Consider the following 16,925-nt stretch of genomic DNA (forward strand, 5'->3'; position numbering starts at 1 on the left):
CTGTGCTGAAGTTGCTGAGCTTTGGAGTAATCAGAGAGCAGTAGACGACTGCTACAGTACCGACACACATGAGGGTCCCTGGGTTACAGCAGGCGTCACACAGAGGGACGAGCTGTGAAAACAGGGAGATGTTGAGGTGAGGAGGACAAGCTAACTGCAGGCAGGAGGAGCCGCCCAGGGTTCCCTCACGGGGCAGTGCCTATCAGAATCACGCTTACCTCTATCAGGTAGGAATGAGTTAAACTTACACCAAGGCAACTACGAGAGGGATCAAGCACGAGGCTAACAGTTACCAAGTGCCCTGAACCAGCAGCTTCACACCCATGAGCACATCTAACGGAACCTCCCCACCTGTCAGGTGACCGAGAAAGGGAAGAAACTTGTCCAAGGCCTCCCCCAGCCAGGAGGGGCCAGACCGGGACTCGGAGCTGTCTGACTCCAAAGTCCACACGCACTCCAGGATTCCACGCAAACCCCTTCAAAATTTTCAAGTAACATGACTGACAGAGTACAAGCTGCTGCTACAGGAAACCCCAGAGCAATAGGGGCTGGCAGAGAACTTCTTACAAAGCCAACAATTTGCATATGTGGTAATGCCGGAGATATCACACATTCAGATCACTGTGAGCCTCATGGCTGAAAGTAGTTAACTGTGCACAGAAAGAATTTATTAGAGAAAACGGGAACGTCAGAAGTCCCCATCAGAGCTGTAAAAATAAGTTTTTAAAGCTTTGTTATAAAAGAACATTTAAGAGAAATTTATCTATTTCTACTGTCTTAATTCAACTTATTTTTATACATTTCCTTTCAATCTTATGCAGATGCTAGTCGTAAAAAATAAAATGGATACGCCTTGGTTCACTTGGTTGGAGTATCGCCCATACACTAGTAGGTCTCGGGTTTGATTCCAACACGTACTAGGTGTCAGGTTCGATCCCCAGCCCCACTTGGTCATGTTGAGAGGCAACCAGTCAATATTTTGCTCTCGCATCGATGTTTTCTGTCCCCCTCCTGACTTTCCCCTCTCTCTAAAAATCAATGAACATGGACTTGGGTGAGTATTAAAAACAAAAACCCAGAAACGTATAAAGCGAAAGAATTCTCTCTTCACTGAGCAATTGGCACCCTCCACACATCATCACATCCTCTTGTCCTCTAGGAACTGGTACACAGGAGCCGAACAAACATCTCTGAAGGGAAAAACTCGGGACTCTGGTGATCAGAATACCAAGGACACCAAACCTACCGCATCACATAATAAACAAGTGTCCCAATAGCCAGAACTTGGGATGTACAGGAATTCTCTTTGGAAAAAAACAATTTCACCAAGCAATATAAAAATGACATGAGCACATAACCGAGAGCACGGGGGACGGGGGAGTTCTCGACATAAAAGTGTGATCTAAACTCCGTGAGGAGGTCTGAGACAAAAGGAACGGGCCAAGAGGCGGAGTTATAAGGTGTGTGTGAGAAATAATGGAAGGAGTAAATGATCACCCTCTTCATTAACAGGACAGAGCTGCACTGTAAATCCAAGATGAATGAGTACATATTTAGCAGCCTTGGGTGGAGAAGGAGACACGGTCAGGAAATATTCAGAGGGTAAGAGGAGGGAGGCTATTGTAGCTGACACCCATGTTTGTGGACATGGATGCCACTGAGACAGGGAAGACACAATGGCGGGAAAGGCAAGGCAGGCTGGGGCTGGTTCCAGACACCCCGTGAGGGGCAGTTAAGTGACGATAGTGAGAGCACAGTTTGACCTTGGTGTTTAGGTCTGAAGCTCAGGACAGAAATCTGGGTACAGATTTCTAAATTCCGGGCTAAGACTCCCAGTGTAAAGAGAGCACCTCGGAAGGAAAGGAACCTCCTCACTGTGCAGGAGGAAAAGACAGGCTGGCCTGGGGACAAACATTTCAGAGAGAACAGTCCACACTGCGAGCTCAGAACAGGCAGGGAGAGAATGAAGGCCAGACGCTGGAGCGCAGACCGACCTGTGGGGTCAGAAATGGTTGATCTGCTCCTAGGTCCTAGATCCTAGAGCACCTCGGGGTGCTTCCTGAAGGAACGGCGAAGGAGGACACGCCTGCCTTCCCGCAGCCCTGTGCGGACACTGTCCCTCTCACCACGCTGAGCACAGCACCTCTGCTGAATGCAAGAACAAATCCAAGACCCTCGCAGGCAAAACCAAGGGAGAGGGGCTGGCAAAGCCCAGGGTTCATGGAGAAAAATGTGTCTTTACTTCTCTACACAGAGAAACATCTCTGGAAGGACCAAGAGAGACTGATGCCACTGGTTGTCCCAAGGGCAGTGCCCTGGGTGCTGGAAGTCAAGGGGCAGATGAAGACTTCTTTCTATACTTTTTGTGCCCTTTGAACTACATAACTACGTTACCTATCTCCCCCAAATCTGGATTTTACAGAAATGGATTGAGAAACAAAAAAGTGGGGTTTTGTTGATTTAGCTAAAAGAGAAATTCCTGAAAAACAAAAAGTAGACAAAAATCACTGTGTTTTGATCACTTAGCAAGAAAGGTTGACTATTGCTTTGCATCATGTGAACCAAGGCTGCTAGTGGGTGAAAGGCAAGCCCATCTCCAGGGAATCGGCTTAAAGTCGAGCAAAAACGAGAGCTGACTCAGTAGGCAAAATTTAAGGCGGATTAAAAAAATTTAATCACTTTTAGAACCACCTTAACTTTAAAATGAAGAACAAAATACAAGAGTTAACAAATGATAGGGAAATACAATAATTAGCAGCATCATTAAAGGCCATTTGTTGAACACTAGCCCAAAGCAGCGGCCTCTCTGACCCAGGGAGCGCAGTCTACAGACACGTGGAGATACGTGTGATCAGGGGTGGGGAACCTTTTTCTGCCAAGGGCCATTCGACATTTATAACATCATTCTCGGGCCATACAAGATTATCAACCTAAAAATCATGTTGCTGTGAAAAAAAGCTCCTAGATTTATTGAATTTCAAGTCCCGCCTCTGGCTGCCTTGGCAGGCAGGGCCCGACCAAATGGGACGGCCCAGGGGTCAGATGTTCCCCACCCGGTGTAGATGTGCTGCCGTGTACTGAACCACAATTCCACTGATGCCGTGGAGGTCACTGCTCAAGTTTTGCTATTATAACATTACAGTGGTCACCCCGTGTATACACATCCCTGCACATGGATTGGCAGGGGAGGTGCCTAGAAATCCAATGGGGGGCCAAAGGGCACACACGCTTGTAAAACGTTGCTAGTGCTATATTATTATCCAAAAACGTAATTTACAGTATTGTCAAAGTATGAGATTTCCTGTTTCTCTACACTCTTGTCAGCACTATGTACCATCAACTTGTGCTGATCTTTAGGATAGTATCATTTAGGATGGTGAACATTTTTACTTGAATACCGACAATCTGTCCTATTAACTACCTAAGTGGATCTTCTGATTACTTCTACTAGGTTATATGGTTCTGTTTCTTTTTTGTTGTTGTTGTTTTGTTTTAACGATTTTTAGAGAGTGAAAGGGAGAGAGGGGGAGGGCAGAGAGAGAGAGAGAGAGAGAGAGAGAGAAATACCAATGTGAGAGACATCGACTGGTTGCCTCCCACATGAGCCCCATGGGGGAGGGGGGAGAAAGTGAACCTGCAATCCAGATATGTGCCCTTGACCCAGAATCAAACCTGGGACCCTTGGGTCCTTGGGCTGATGCTCTAAAAACTAAGCAAAGTTGGCCAGGGTCTACTGCTTCTTATCGATTTACAAGACTTTTATATAAACAGTTGATTGTTAAATCCGGGGGGGGGGGTAGGGGCACTGACCCCCACCGTTAGAAATCAACATGGAACGTTTATTTTTATTTATTGCTTTTAGAGAGAGAGGAAGGGAGAGAGAAGAAGAACAAGAGAGAAGGAGGGAGGGAAAAAGGGAGGGTGTGACGGGAGAGAGGGAGAGGAGGGAGGAAGAGGAGGGAGGGAGGGAGGGGGAGAGGAAAAGAGATCGATTTTTTTTACACTTATTTATGCATTCATTGGTGATTCTTTTTTTTTTTTTTCTTTTGTTAATCATCATTTGAGGATATTTTTTCCATTGATTTTTAAGAGAGTGTGGAAGGGAGGAAGAGAGGGAGGGAGGGAGGGAGGGAACCATTGATGTGAAAGAGGCACATCGATTGGTTGACTCTCGCATGTGCCCCAACCAGGGTTTCAAATATGCAATCAGGTACATGCCCTTGACTGGAAATCGAACCTGAAACTCTTCTGTGCATGGGCTGACCACTTAGCTACACCAGCCAGGGCCACTGATTGATTCTTGTACGTGCCCTGATTGGGGATGGAACCTGCAACCTTGGTGTATTGGCACAATGCTCTAACCAAATGAGCTACCTGGCCAGGGCCTCGGAAATGCACATGTAACTTTTGACTCCCCAAAAATTTAGCTGTGGGAAATTGATTCCAAGACCCCTGGCAGATACCCATATCCACAGATGTTCATGTACATATATAAAATAGCACAGATCAGCGCATATAGTCGGCCCTTGGCATCAGTGGACTTCCAAACGTGGATGGAAAACAACAAGTGTTGGGGGGGCGGGGGGCGGGAATCGCGTATAGGTGGACCAGCACAGTCTAAACCTGTGTTGTTCAGGGGTCAAGTGCATGAGAAAGGAAGACCTGCCTGCCATGGCAGACAATGTTGAGTACTTAGCCAAAGTCACCGGGACCCCCTTTTCCTTGCTGACTTGGCAGGAGCAATCCTTTCATCCTCTTCCATGATTTTATCTGCTACTGAGTTCATGCTTCCCCTTCCCGTCCTCTGTGTGAGGTCTATCACATTTTGGCTAAATAAATACTGTTTTCTAACCTTTCTTTTTTTAAATCCTCACCTGAGGATATTTTTTTCCATTTATTTTTTAGAGAAAGTGGAAGGGAGGGATTTCCGCCCTTTTTTTTTGTTGTTGAATAATATCCCCGTGTGTGTGTGTGTGTGTGTGTGTGTGTGTGTGTGTGCGCGCGCGCGCTTTTTGATTTCTGCGAATGGTTCCATGCTACGTTCTAAGTTTAATCTATTTACAATATTGGCTCTTCAGTGACTTTTCTAAACTAGCACAATGCGCTCCCTTTGCGGTCTCCCTCTCCTTTCCCCTTTGCCGTTCCCTTTCCTGAGCTCCAAAGGCCTTTCTTTTGTTTTGTAACTTGTTTCCTGCGCCTATGCAGCCCAACTGGCTCATTTCTACTACCTTTGTAACTTTTTAAATAAACTTTCTCTTATAATTTGAGAAAAAAATAGCCCAATGAATCACTGGTACAATTAAAAATAAATTCTAATATTCTCAATTCTCAATCTACTCTTAATATCAAGCTTCTCATTATTTCCTGCCAAAGAGAAAATAAGTCTGGCAGTAAATTAAAGAGTTCCCCAGAAGGCAGAAGCTGCACCAAAGCTGGCTTTTCTTCCATTTCTATCACTGCTTTTGAAATCGGACAATAAAGAAATATACATCCATTTTTAGTCTCAATACGTCAAATATGTATAATCAAGAGGAACTTGTCTTCAATTTCACTTACCACACTCTGTTTCTATCAGTGTACCAGATCCATCACACTGATCCCAATACAGATGCCAGACTGTCAATAATATTCAGGACTAACAGCCACTTTTCTTAATGGCCCGAATTGTTGGCCTGCTACAAGTCAACATGAAAAGAGGAAAGTATTGAGACAGGAAAGTTGAATAGACTTGTTCAATGAAAATGACTTGTGTTTCACCTGAAGGGGAAGAGGAAAGGGAAGGAGAAGGGGAAGGGGAAGGAAAGAAGTGAAGATACTGGGTAAGAGTCGCTCCCAGGAGAGTCAGAGAGAGGAGGAAACAGTCAGCGGCAGGCAGCAGTCTAAGACGTAGGGCACTGGGGGAGGTTAGCTTTAGGAAGGGAAGGGAAATGACTAACTTTGAGGGGAACCAAAGAAAGTCTAGGAGCCATTCTCACCTGGGCTGTGCATTGGGGATCCCTCAGACTCATCCTGGAGCCATCAAGCCAGGACCTCTGGGGATTTGGGGTGGGAAGGGGGTGGATTTTGAAGGAAACATTTTTTAAAATATTATATGGTAAATTTATTTATTTTTAATGGAATTTACTGGGGTGATGTTAATAAAATTATATAAATTTCAAGTATACAATTCTACATTGAGTGGCCAGATTATGATCTCTGAACACAAAATAATCTGGCCACTCAGTGTATATCCTATATAATCCTATATAATAAAAGCCTAATATGCAAATTGTGCCCTCGACCAGGAGTTCGACCAGCAGGCAGGCTAACCAACCGCCCAAGTCCCCTCCCCGTGGCCAGGCTGGCCGGACCCCACCCATGCACGAATTCATGCACCGGGCCTATATATTTGTGCACGTGTGTGTGTGTGTGTGTGTGTGTGTGTGTGTGTGTGTCTCCTCAGCCCGGCCTGTGCCCTCCTCTTGCAGTCCAGGAGCCCTCGGTGGATGTCCAACTGATGGCTTAGGCCCGCTTCCCACGGTAGAGGCTCCTGCCACCACTGCTGCACTTGCCAGCAGTGAGCCTGGCTCAGGGCTTCTGGCTGAGTGGCGTTCCCCCTGTGGGAGCGTACTGACCACCAGGGGCAGTTCCTGCATTGAGCGTCTGCCCCCTGGTGGTCAGTGCGTGCCATAGTGACCAGTAGTTCCGCTGCTTGGTCGATTTGCATATTAGCCTTTTATTATATAGGATACACACACACACACACACACACACACACACACACACACACACACACACACAGAGTGGCCAGATTATTATGCTTCTAGAGGTCATAATAATCTGGCCACTCAATGTATAATACATCATCTGTCTATTGTATTATGTGTTCACCACCCCATTGTTTTTGGTTCTTTAAATTCCACAGATGATTCTAATGCACAGCTAGGGCTGAAAACGACTGGTTTAAGGAGGCTGAAGCAAAGTGCCCCAAATAAGCCAGCGGTGGTAGCAGCAAAAGTAGTTCCATCGTGGATCACATGAAAAGCATGGGCTGGTTCTCTGCCCCCCAATTATACGGCTCCTTCCCTGACCTGACCCATGACTAAGACGCCTGAGATGCCAAAAAAGGCCACCAGTGTTACAGAGCTCTAAGCATTAACAGTGGCTCCAAAACAAACACCGGCTTTAGAAAGAAAAAAACCTGAGTGGGTGTAAGCAGGACTTCTTCGAAAAAACAAAACAAAACCCTTATAAAAGGAATCTAGTCCTTGATGGTTTGCTCAATGGTTAGAGTGTTGACCCAAGGACTAAAGAGTCGAAGGTTCAATCCCTGGCTCTGGTTGGGGCTCATACAGAGTCAATAATGCTTCAATCATTTAGCAACCTATTGTATATTTAGCATAGACTTGAATTTAATATTCATTCTTTTGTTGTCCTTAATATTTTTTATTACATTTTTTAAAACATGGGGATTTCCCTTTCTCTCTTACTGAAACCTGCATTGCAGAATGGTGTTTGAACTTTACTCAAAAAATGCTTTACTACTGGGCCAGCAGGATCTTTAACTAAAGGGTGTATTCTCCACTGAAGGGCCTTGTCAGCTAGTTTAACTGGATGAATTATCCTTATCCAATTTATACAGCATCGAACTAGAAGTGATAGCTAATACAAAGACTCATTATTTTAAAAATACCCCAATAGACTGGAATTATGGCAGGAAACCAGTATTAGCACAAATCAAATAAATTCAGGTAAGAAAAAAAATCAACAATACTCATGAACTAAACTAGGCCTATGTGGAAGGCAATTATTCCTGTGGCTGGCCCAAGAAGAGAAGTATTTACTCAGGAGACTGAACCAAGACCCAAAATAAGATTGCTATGTTTGCAGTAGTAGATTTAACCTCTATAACTCCATACGGCAGAATAGAGAACACTATTAAGTTTCTAAAAGAAAGATCGATGTTAGAGCAAATGAAAAGAAAAAAAGAGCATCTGACACTGGAAAAGATAGCATAGTAAGGAGCAGCCTGCTTTCCTAGATGTGCTTAAAGCTGGCTAACCATTTATCACTCCTATATCTTCCTCCCTCTCACCCCCCTTTTCCCCTCCTCCTCCCCCAGGCCTGCTTCTCTTAAGTACCTGAAATATTCCTCCAAACTTGAAACTAGTAACCACTTTATTTAAAAATACATATATGTATATTTCTAAAACTGATTTCAGAGAGGAAGGGAGAGGGAGAGATAGAAACATCAATGATGAGAGAGAATCATTGATCGGCTGCCTCCTACTGGGACTCAAGCACGCAACCTGGGCATGTGCCCTGACCGGGAATCGAACTGTGACCTCCTGGTTCATAGGTCAACACTCAACCACTGAGTGACACCAGACGGGCTTAACTACCTTCTTTATAGCTACTACAAAGGAAAACCTCAGGTTAGTTCCCATCCAAGTTTTTATAAACCCTGAATGAGGGCAATTTAATTACAGTAAGGTGGCACAATGGGATGAAAGAGCCCATATTTCAGTCAGACCAATATTTGCATCTTTGTTCCATCACTTACTGACCGGAGAGCTGGACTGCACCCACTTCTCAGGCTGTCTCCTCACAGGAAATCAGCACGGTAATAATACTGAAGTAACAGAGTATGAAGAAGAAAAGATACCTATCAGACCAGCTACTGTGAAAGAGTTCAAGGCCTCTATGTGTAAGAGCATGAGAAGCACAGGCTCTAGTATTAATGACCATGAATTCCTATGCATTAATATACAGTAGTGATGCCAGGGCACTGCTTAGCACAGTGCTCTATGGTCTGAACTGTGGCAAACATGTTACATTTAGAACCATCCATGCTTGATTCAATGTCAACTATACCTATCAAAGAACGACTGCCTGGGGACCCATCCCCTACCAGTTAGGGGACTTCGGGCAGGTTAGTTTATCTCCCTGGCATCTATCTCCCGAATAATAGAACTTTACAACCTCATGAAATTGGAAAGATCAAATGAATACAAAGAATGAATTTTGTTCCCCACAAATTCACAAGGTGATGGTATTTGGAGATGGGCCATGTGGGAACTGAGTAGGTTTAGATGAGAACATGAGGGTAGGCCCTCATGATGGGCTCGGTGCCCTTATAGTAGAGATACCAGAGTATGCTCGCGTGCCCTGGCGCTGTGCACCTCCAGCCCCAGACATGGTGGGAAGGCAGCCACAGAAAGAGAACTCTCACTAGAACCCAATCATGCTGGCACCCTGATCTGGGACTTCTCAGCCTCTACAACTGTGCAAAAGAAATGTCCATTGTTTAAGCCAGCCAGTCTATGGTATTTTGTTATAGCGGCTTGAGCGAACTAATACAATAAGTTAATATGGGTAATACAGTGCTCAGTATATAATAAATGCTCAAATATTAGTGGACTAGAGGCCCAGTGCACAAAATGTGTGTGTGGGTTCCTCTCAGCCCAGCCTGCACCCTCTCCAATCTGGAACCCCTTGGGGGATGTCTAACTGCTTCTCACAATCCTGGACCACTGGCTCCTAACCGCTCACCTGCCTGCCTGCCTGGTCACCCCTAACTGCTCCCCCCTGCCGGCCTGATCACCCCCTCACTGTCTCTGTGTGAGGGCATGAGGGTCAATTTGCATATTACCTCTTTATTATATAGGATTATTATATAGGATATCAGAAGTAGTCTACAGCAATCAAGTCCCACAAAAGAGACCTAGCTAGAATCTACCATTCAATTTTTAAGCTTTACTTATTTCTCAAGAAGGGAAAACTGTAAACAAACAAAAACATCTCCCAACTCCCCAAAACCAAGAAAACAAAAACTTAATTTTCAGCAGGACACATAATAATGCAAACAGTCCTTATCCTGTGCCATGTACTATCCTCTGCTCTTCCAAGAGGTTTTGAATGTTAATTTATTTAATTCTCACTACAGCCCTAATGAGGTACTTTATTATTCCCATCTTACAAATGAAAAAACTAAGACCCAGGGAGGTTAAGTGACCTGTCACAGCAAGGCCAGGGTGAAGCCTGGCTGTGAACCCATTTGACATGGCTTCACTGTGTTCCCAACCATACTTATGCGCCCCTCTCTTCATGTTAACAACGGTCTACTCCAAGACGGAAAGGAATGTTCATAACTTTAGATGGATTACACTTAGGGTACTGGCATGTCTTAATAAAGTCTAGTATTTTTAAAAAGGTAAACTACATTTAAAAAAAAGAGCTATTACTTACTTCTTAATGATAAGATTCAGATTTAATAAGGACAAGACCCAGCAAGATTACCTGCACATAACCAAATCAAAGCTAAAAATGACTTTGCAAAACCAGGAAGGAAACTTTTTATTATTCATGCTGTTTTCAAAACCATCATATGTATACAAAATTATAGAGATCTTTAAAGGCTGATCTAAAAGACACTGATGAAGAGAAATTTTCCAATGGAAAAAAATATATCTCTTACCAGAATCTCACACTTATTAAATCAATGTGTCAGCCCGAATATTGTGAATACTTTGCAACTGACACAATTTTAACACCTGTATTCAAAAGCTGCCTTAATAAGCCAGTCCACATTTTTGGGTAGTGGCAGGATAAAAAAAATTACATATTGTTGATGGCAGAGTGTTCCTTAAAGTGACTGTTAGCTTCTAAGGCTATGCTCCATGCACCAGGGCTTAATAGCACAATATAAAGAGAACTGTTCTTGATCTGTGATTGGTACCAAGGAAGAAAAAAGGCTGAAAGAACTACTATTAAAAGGCCAAAGAGCCCGGCCAGGATGGCTCAGTGGTTGAGCATTGAGCTATAAACCAGGAGGTCACAGTTCGATTTCTGATCAGGGTACATGCCTGGTTTGTGGGCTCGATCCCCAGTGTGGGGTGTGCAGGAGGCAGCCGATCAATGATTCTCTCTCATCATTGATGTTTCTATTTCTCTCTCTCTCTCTCCTCTCTCTCTCTCTCTCTCTCTCTCTCTCCCTCCCCCCCCCTCTTTCTCTCCCCCTTCCTCTCTGAAATCAATATATATATTTTTAAGAAAAGCCAAAGATGTGTCCTGGCCAATGTGGTTCTGTTGGTTGGAGCATTGTCCCGTGAACAGAATAGTCTTGGATTTGGTTCCGTCAGGGCACATCCCTAGGTTGCAGGTTCGGTCCCCAGTTGGGGCATATACGAGAGGTAACTATTCGATGTGTTGTCTCTCTCAAATCAATAAAAACACCCTAGGGTGAGAATTTTTAAAAAAAAGGGGGGGGGGATCAAAGATGCCAGGTCCACTCCACCCTATTTTCCCATGGAAAATGAACTCAGTGAAGAATTTGAAAGAAATATAGAATGCTTCTAATTTATAAGAATACAAACTTATACACACAATTTAAAACAATGCCCACCCAGCCAGCGTGGCTTAGTGGTTGAACGTCGACCTATGAACCAGGAGGTCATGGTGGAGGTCATGGTTTCATTCCTGGTCAGGGCACATGCTTGGGCTGCGGGATCAGTTCCCAGTGTGGGGTGTGCAGGAGGCAGCTGATCAATGAGTCTCTCTCATCATTGATGTTTCTATCTCTCTCTCCCTCTCTGAAATAAATTAAAAATGTTTATAAATAAATAAAACACTGCCCTATAAACAGAAAACATTACACTTACCAATTTATCTAACTGGGACAGATAAGTCTTTTGTGGATGACTCATACTTGAACTACATGACAGACAATCTCAAAGTTTCACCTATTAGATTATGTGCCAAAATTAATGGTGATGCAAATCTGCATAATCATACTATCGGGCTAACCAGTCAACTTATCATGTACTAAACTGATAAGTAATTTTTAATAAAAATACCGTATTTTCCTGCGTATAAGACGACTGGGCGTATAGAAGATTTTCCTGGGTTAAAAAGTTGTCTTAATAAAAAAAAGAATAGCAATTAAAAACTATAGCCAAAAATAATGAAAAAAGCAAGCAAGAAAGAAGGAAAAATTATAACCAGCTCAAGAAAAGCTCTGAACAGTGTGGCTCAGGGGGTTTAGTGTCATCTGGTACACCAAGAGGTCACTGGTTCAATTCCCATGGCACATGCCCAGGTTGGGGGCTTGATCCCCAGTCGGGGGCTAAGCCAAAGGCAACCAGTTGATGTTTCTTTCTCTCTCTCTCTCTAAAAACCAATAAAAATGTGTTTTAAAAATTCTCAACAGAAAACTGCTAGAATTCCAGTTACCTACAAGGACAGTGGAAGATTTGCAAAATCATTTGAATACTGAACACAAATACTCAGTAAACTTATTTATATGCTAGTTTTAGTTAGTACCAAAGGTCCTTAGCTATATAAAGAAATAAAAGTTTAAGGAAATAAATACAATTTCATCTTCAGAACAAAGGACTGGAATTTTTGAATCTGTTCCAGAGCCACCTCGAGAACACTTAAGGCCCACCAAGCCTTTCAGAACCACGTGTTTAAATGCCATATTTAGTGCAAGGTAAAGTCTACCTCTCTCCCCACCTCATACACATGAACAAGGCTTAAAAATTCTTATGACATAAATGGAAAATAATCATCAGGAATACATTAGGAATGTACACAGTATCTTACATGTGCAACGCTTTGCCGTTTACAAAGCTTTTATAATACCCATTATTTCATTAATAATCCATCCTGAGAGATGAAATTATCTCCATTTTAAAGATGAGAAGGCTGAGGTCCAGAAAATTAAGTGACCTGCTCATGGTTAAGTTACATATTTGGCTGTCACAGCCAAGATTAAAATTCAGGAATTCCTGTCTAGTGCAATGTCTCTGTATCCCCCACCTCCTAGGCCAAATCTAGAAATCAAACAAAATATATAAAAAGCCTTTTCAAAACTAAAAATAGCCCTGGCTGGTTTGGCTCAGTGGACAGAGCGTTGGCATGTGAACTGAAGGGTCCTGGGTTCAATTCCGGTCAAGGGCACATGCCTGGGTTGTGGGTTTGATCCCTAGTGGGAGGTTTGCAGGAGGCGGCCAATCCATGATTCTCTCTCATCATGGATGTTTCTCTCTCTTTCTAACTCTTCCTTCCTCTCTGAAATCAATTAAAACAAAAAACACTAAAAATACTAGATCTTATTATAAAGATCATCAATCATTTGCAGAATGCACCAGTGAAATGCCTATGCCCAGGCCCTACCTAAGCAATGACACTTTTCCTATGGGCCAGTCATCAGGGCTTTGAAGAGGCCCACATGAGAGTCTAACATGCAGGTTGAGAACTCCTGGGTTACTAGGTGACACAAATGGCAACAGTGCATTACAGACATGCTTTTTTTAACTACCATTCAGTATTCCTTTTATATGAATTAATCAACACTCCTTAATTTGACCTAGTGTGAGTTTAATAAAGCCAAAATGCTGACTTTAAAGATCTTAGTATTAGTTACACAGTGTATAATGCTGACTAAAAATGAATTATATGAAAATATGTGGTTCTGTCTTATTTTTTAAAACTCTATTCTAATCATTATTTAGAACATTCAATTTAAAATTACAGCCTTCAGTTTGCTACTAAGAACATTAAAAAGCATTATCTTCAACTTAAGGAAAAAAATCCAATACTACTACATTTATACAATGCTAAATTTAAGTTGCATTCTTTTGAGGAATATAAAGCTTTACTGTACTAACCACAATAAGTAAAATATCAGTAGAGGTATTTAAGAGGCAAATTAGATGGCAATTAGCACAGAAAATCATTTAAAAAGTACTGGATACTGGACCAAACTTACCTTTTGTAGACTTGTTGGATTCAACTGAGTTTTGTCAATTATTTTTATTGCAACCTAGAAAAAAAGTAAATTAATAAAATTTATGGGTTTTAAGAATTTGGTACTTACAAACTGGTAATAGTTTTATAAATGCCCAGACAGGTGGTATTGTTAAAAAGCAAGTAAACAGCCCTAGCTGGTTTGGATCAGTGGATAGAGCGTTGGCCTGCAGACTGAAGGGTCCCAGGTTCGATTCCGGTCAAGGGCATATGCCTGGGTTGCAGGCTTGATCCCCAGCAGGGGGCATGCAGGAGGCAGCCGATCAATGATTCTCTCTCATCATTGATGTTTCTATCTCTCTTTCCCTCTCCCTTCCTCTCTGAAATCAATATATATATATATATATTTATATATATATTATTATTTTTTTTTTTTTTTTAAAATTTTTTTTTTAAAAAAGCAAATAAACCTCAAAACCTCGTTTAGCATTACAATAAGATTTTGTATTTTATAAATATTTTAAAATGGAAAACAGGGACTTTGTGCAAATAAGGGTACTATTATAACAGTTTAAATGAAGACACCTATAGACAAGGAAAAAAGATCTCACAAACAAAAATTAACAAGAGAGATTATACGGCCCCTCAAAGGCTTGCTATTTTGGAAGAGTCACCTGGAGAGAGGAGATCCTAGTGAAGAAGATGATTGTGCCGGGCCAGCACAGCCAAGGGTTTGGCGAGCCTGAGGGAGGGAGGTGAAGGATTAAAGAAAAGACAGACGAAGAGAATATAGCAAGTGACCCGTATCCTTGGGCAAGAAGCACTGACTTTCAAATCCACTTATCCAAGATTCTGGGAGAAACCAAGATGGCGGCATAAGGTAAACACCTAACTGTTGCCTACCACTACAATTTTGAAACTACAACTGGAAAACAGAGCACACACCATCCAGAACCACCGGAAAGCTGGCAGAGTGGAAAACCTACAACTAGAGAAAAACAGAGAGGGGGACGCTGAGCCTCAGGAGCTGTGGAGGTGCGGAGATCCGTGAGCGCGGAAAGGGCGGGCAGCTGAATACGCGGCAGGCTTGCTTGCAGCGCGGAGAGGGAGGGCAGCAGACGCTGCGTGGCTAGCTTTCTCGTTTGGGAGAAAAGCAGGGCCGCCCGACTGCACTGAGGTCCAGCCCCAGCTGGGGAGAAACTGGTCTGTTATGCAGCGGGAGAGGCTCGAAAGCTGCCTTCTCTCAGAGGCGCGCAGCCGTTAATTCGGGCACGGAGAAACCGCCCCTCTTAGGGCGGAGCAGACGGGAAACCAAAGCTTGTCTGCGCCACCCTGAAACTCCACCCCATTCAAGCTGAGCACAGAAGCTCTCCCAGCAGAGACACTGCTGATCCTCACAGCCAACTGGCTTGGAGATCAATTCCCGCCAGTGATACCAACAATCCCAACCACTCTGAACTCCAGTTTCTGGGGACACACGGGAGACCCAGACGCCTACGGGACTCTCGGCCATCGTTCGGAGAGTGAGAGTGACTTTTCTGTCAGTGTGGACGACACCAGATTTCAACCACTCTCATAAGGGACACATTCAAGAGGCAGACTCAGTGAGCACCAAAGCCCTACTGTGTCTCCAGCACAGCAATTCTTCCGTTATAGACACAGCAGGCCCTCACAACCAATTGGCCTGGAGGTCAATTCCTCCCAGTGTACCAACAGCAATCAAGGCTTTTAACTACACCAAGACTTTCCACTCAGCCCACAAAGGGGAGTACCAAGAGCGACCACCTAGGGTGATTGGGGAAGCTGAGCTACCGGCCCCTATAGGTCACCGACCACACAAAGCCACTCCATCAACACAGGGAGGCAGCCAAAATGTGGAGACATCAAAGTATGTCACAAGTAGGAGAGATAGATGAAAGCAAACTAATAGATGACACAGTGTTCAGAACCATATTTATAAGGTTACTCAAGAATCTTCTAAAAACCGCTGAGAAACTTGAAGAGACCTTCAAGGACCTAAATGAGAATACCAAAAAATAGAAAAGGACCAGTCAGAAATTATGCATACACTGTCTGAAATAAAGAATATACAGAGTAGACCACCACACCCGAAGAGTCAAACCAAAGATCTGGAATATGAGGAAGAAAAAAACACCCAACCAGAGAGGCGGAAAGAAAGAAGAATCCAAAAGTGTGAGGATAGCATAAGGAGCCTCCGGGATGGCTTTAAGCGTACCAACATCCGAATTTTTGGGGTGCCAGAAGAGAGAGAGCAAGATACTGAAAACCTATTTGAAGAAATAATGACAGAAAACTTCCCCCACCTGGTAAAAGAAATAGACTTACAAGTTCAGGAAGCACACAGAACCCCAAAAAAGAGGAATCCAAAGAGGACCACACCAAGACACATCATAATTAAAATGCCAAGGGCAAAAGACAAAGAGAGAATCTTACAAGCAGCAAGAGAAAAACAGTTAGTTACCTACAAGGGAGCACCCATACGACTGTCAGTTGATTTCTCAACAGAAACTATGCAGGCCAGACGGGAATGGCAAGAAATATTCAAAGTGATGAATAGCAAGAACCTACAACCAAGACTACTCTACCCAGCCAAGTTATCATTCAGAATTGAAGGGCAGATAAAGAGCTTCACATTTAAGAAAAAGCTAAAGGAGTTCATCACCACCAAACCAGTATTATATGAAATGCTGAAAGGTATTCTTTAAAAGAGGAAAAAGAAGAAAAAAGTAAAGATAAAAATTATGAACAACAAATACATATCTATCAACAAGTGATTCTAAAAATCAAGTGAATTAAAAATCTGAGGAACAGAATAAACTGGTGAACATAATAGAGTCAGAGGCATAGAATGGGAGTGGATTGATAATTCTCAGGGGGAAAGGGGTGTCTGTGTGGGGGTATGGGAAGAGACTGGACAAAAATCATACACCTATGGATAAGGACAACGGGGGGGGGGGGGGGGGCGGAGGGAGGGAACCGGGTGATGGGGAGATATGGGGGGGAAAAAGGAGAAACAACTGTAATAATCTGAACAATAAAGATTTATTTTTTAAAAAAGAGAGATTATACAATAAAAACACTTCTCAAAATGTTTGGCAATGCAGCACATCTATTCACTATTTACTAATATTTTAATTATATCGAACTCTGCGATGCAACGGCAGGAACCACAGCTT

At 43.1% G+C, this 16,925-nt stretch overlaps 1 protein-coding gene across 7 annotated transcripts in view; it reads right to left on the minus strand.

Annotated features, from left to right (window-relative positions):
• The window catches only part of MARK3 (microtubule affinity regulating kinase 3), a 91,941-nt gene that overhangs the window by 43,130 nt on the left and 31,886 nt on the right, over positions 1–16,925 (minus strand). For all 7 annotated transcript variants that reach the window (XM_028135621.2, XM_028135619.2, XM_008158818.3 and 4 more), the window contains one exon: positions 13,751–13,804. In XM_028135621.2, the coding sequence (XP_027991422.1) occupies positions 13,751–13,804 (54 nt within the window). The remainder of the gene's footprint in view (positions 1–13,750; positions 13,805–16,925) is intronic.

This window comes from Eptesicus fuscus, chromosome 5 (assembly GCF_027574615.1).
Source record: "Eptesicus fuscus isolate TK198812 chromosome 5, DD_ASM_mEF_20220401, whole genome shotgun sequence".
NCBI classification, from domain to species: Eukaryota; Metazoa; Chordata; class Mammalia; order Chiroptera; family Vespertilionidae; genus Eptesicus; species Eptesicus fuscus.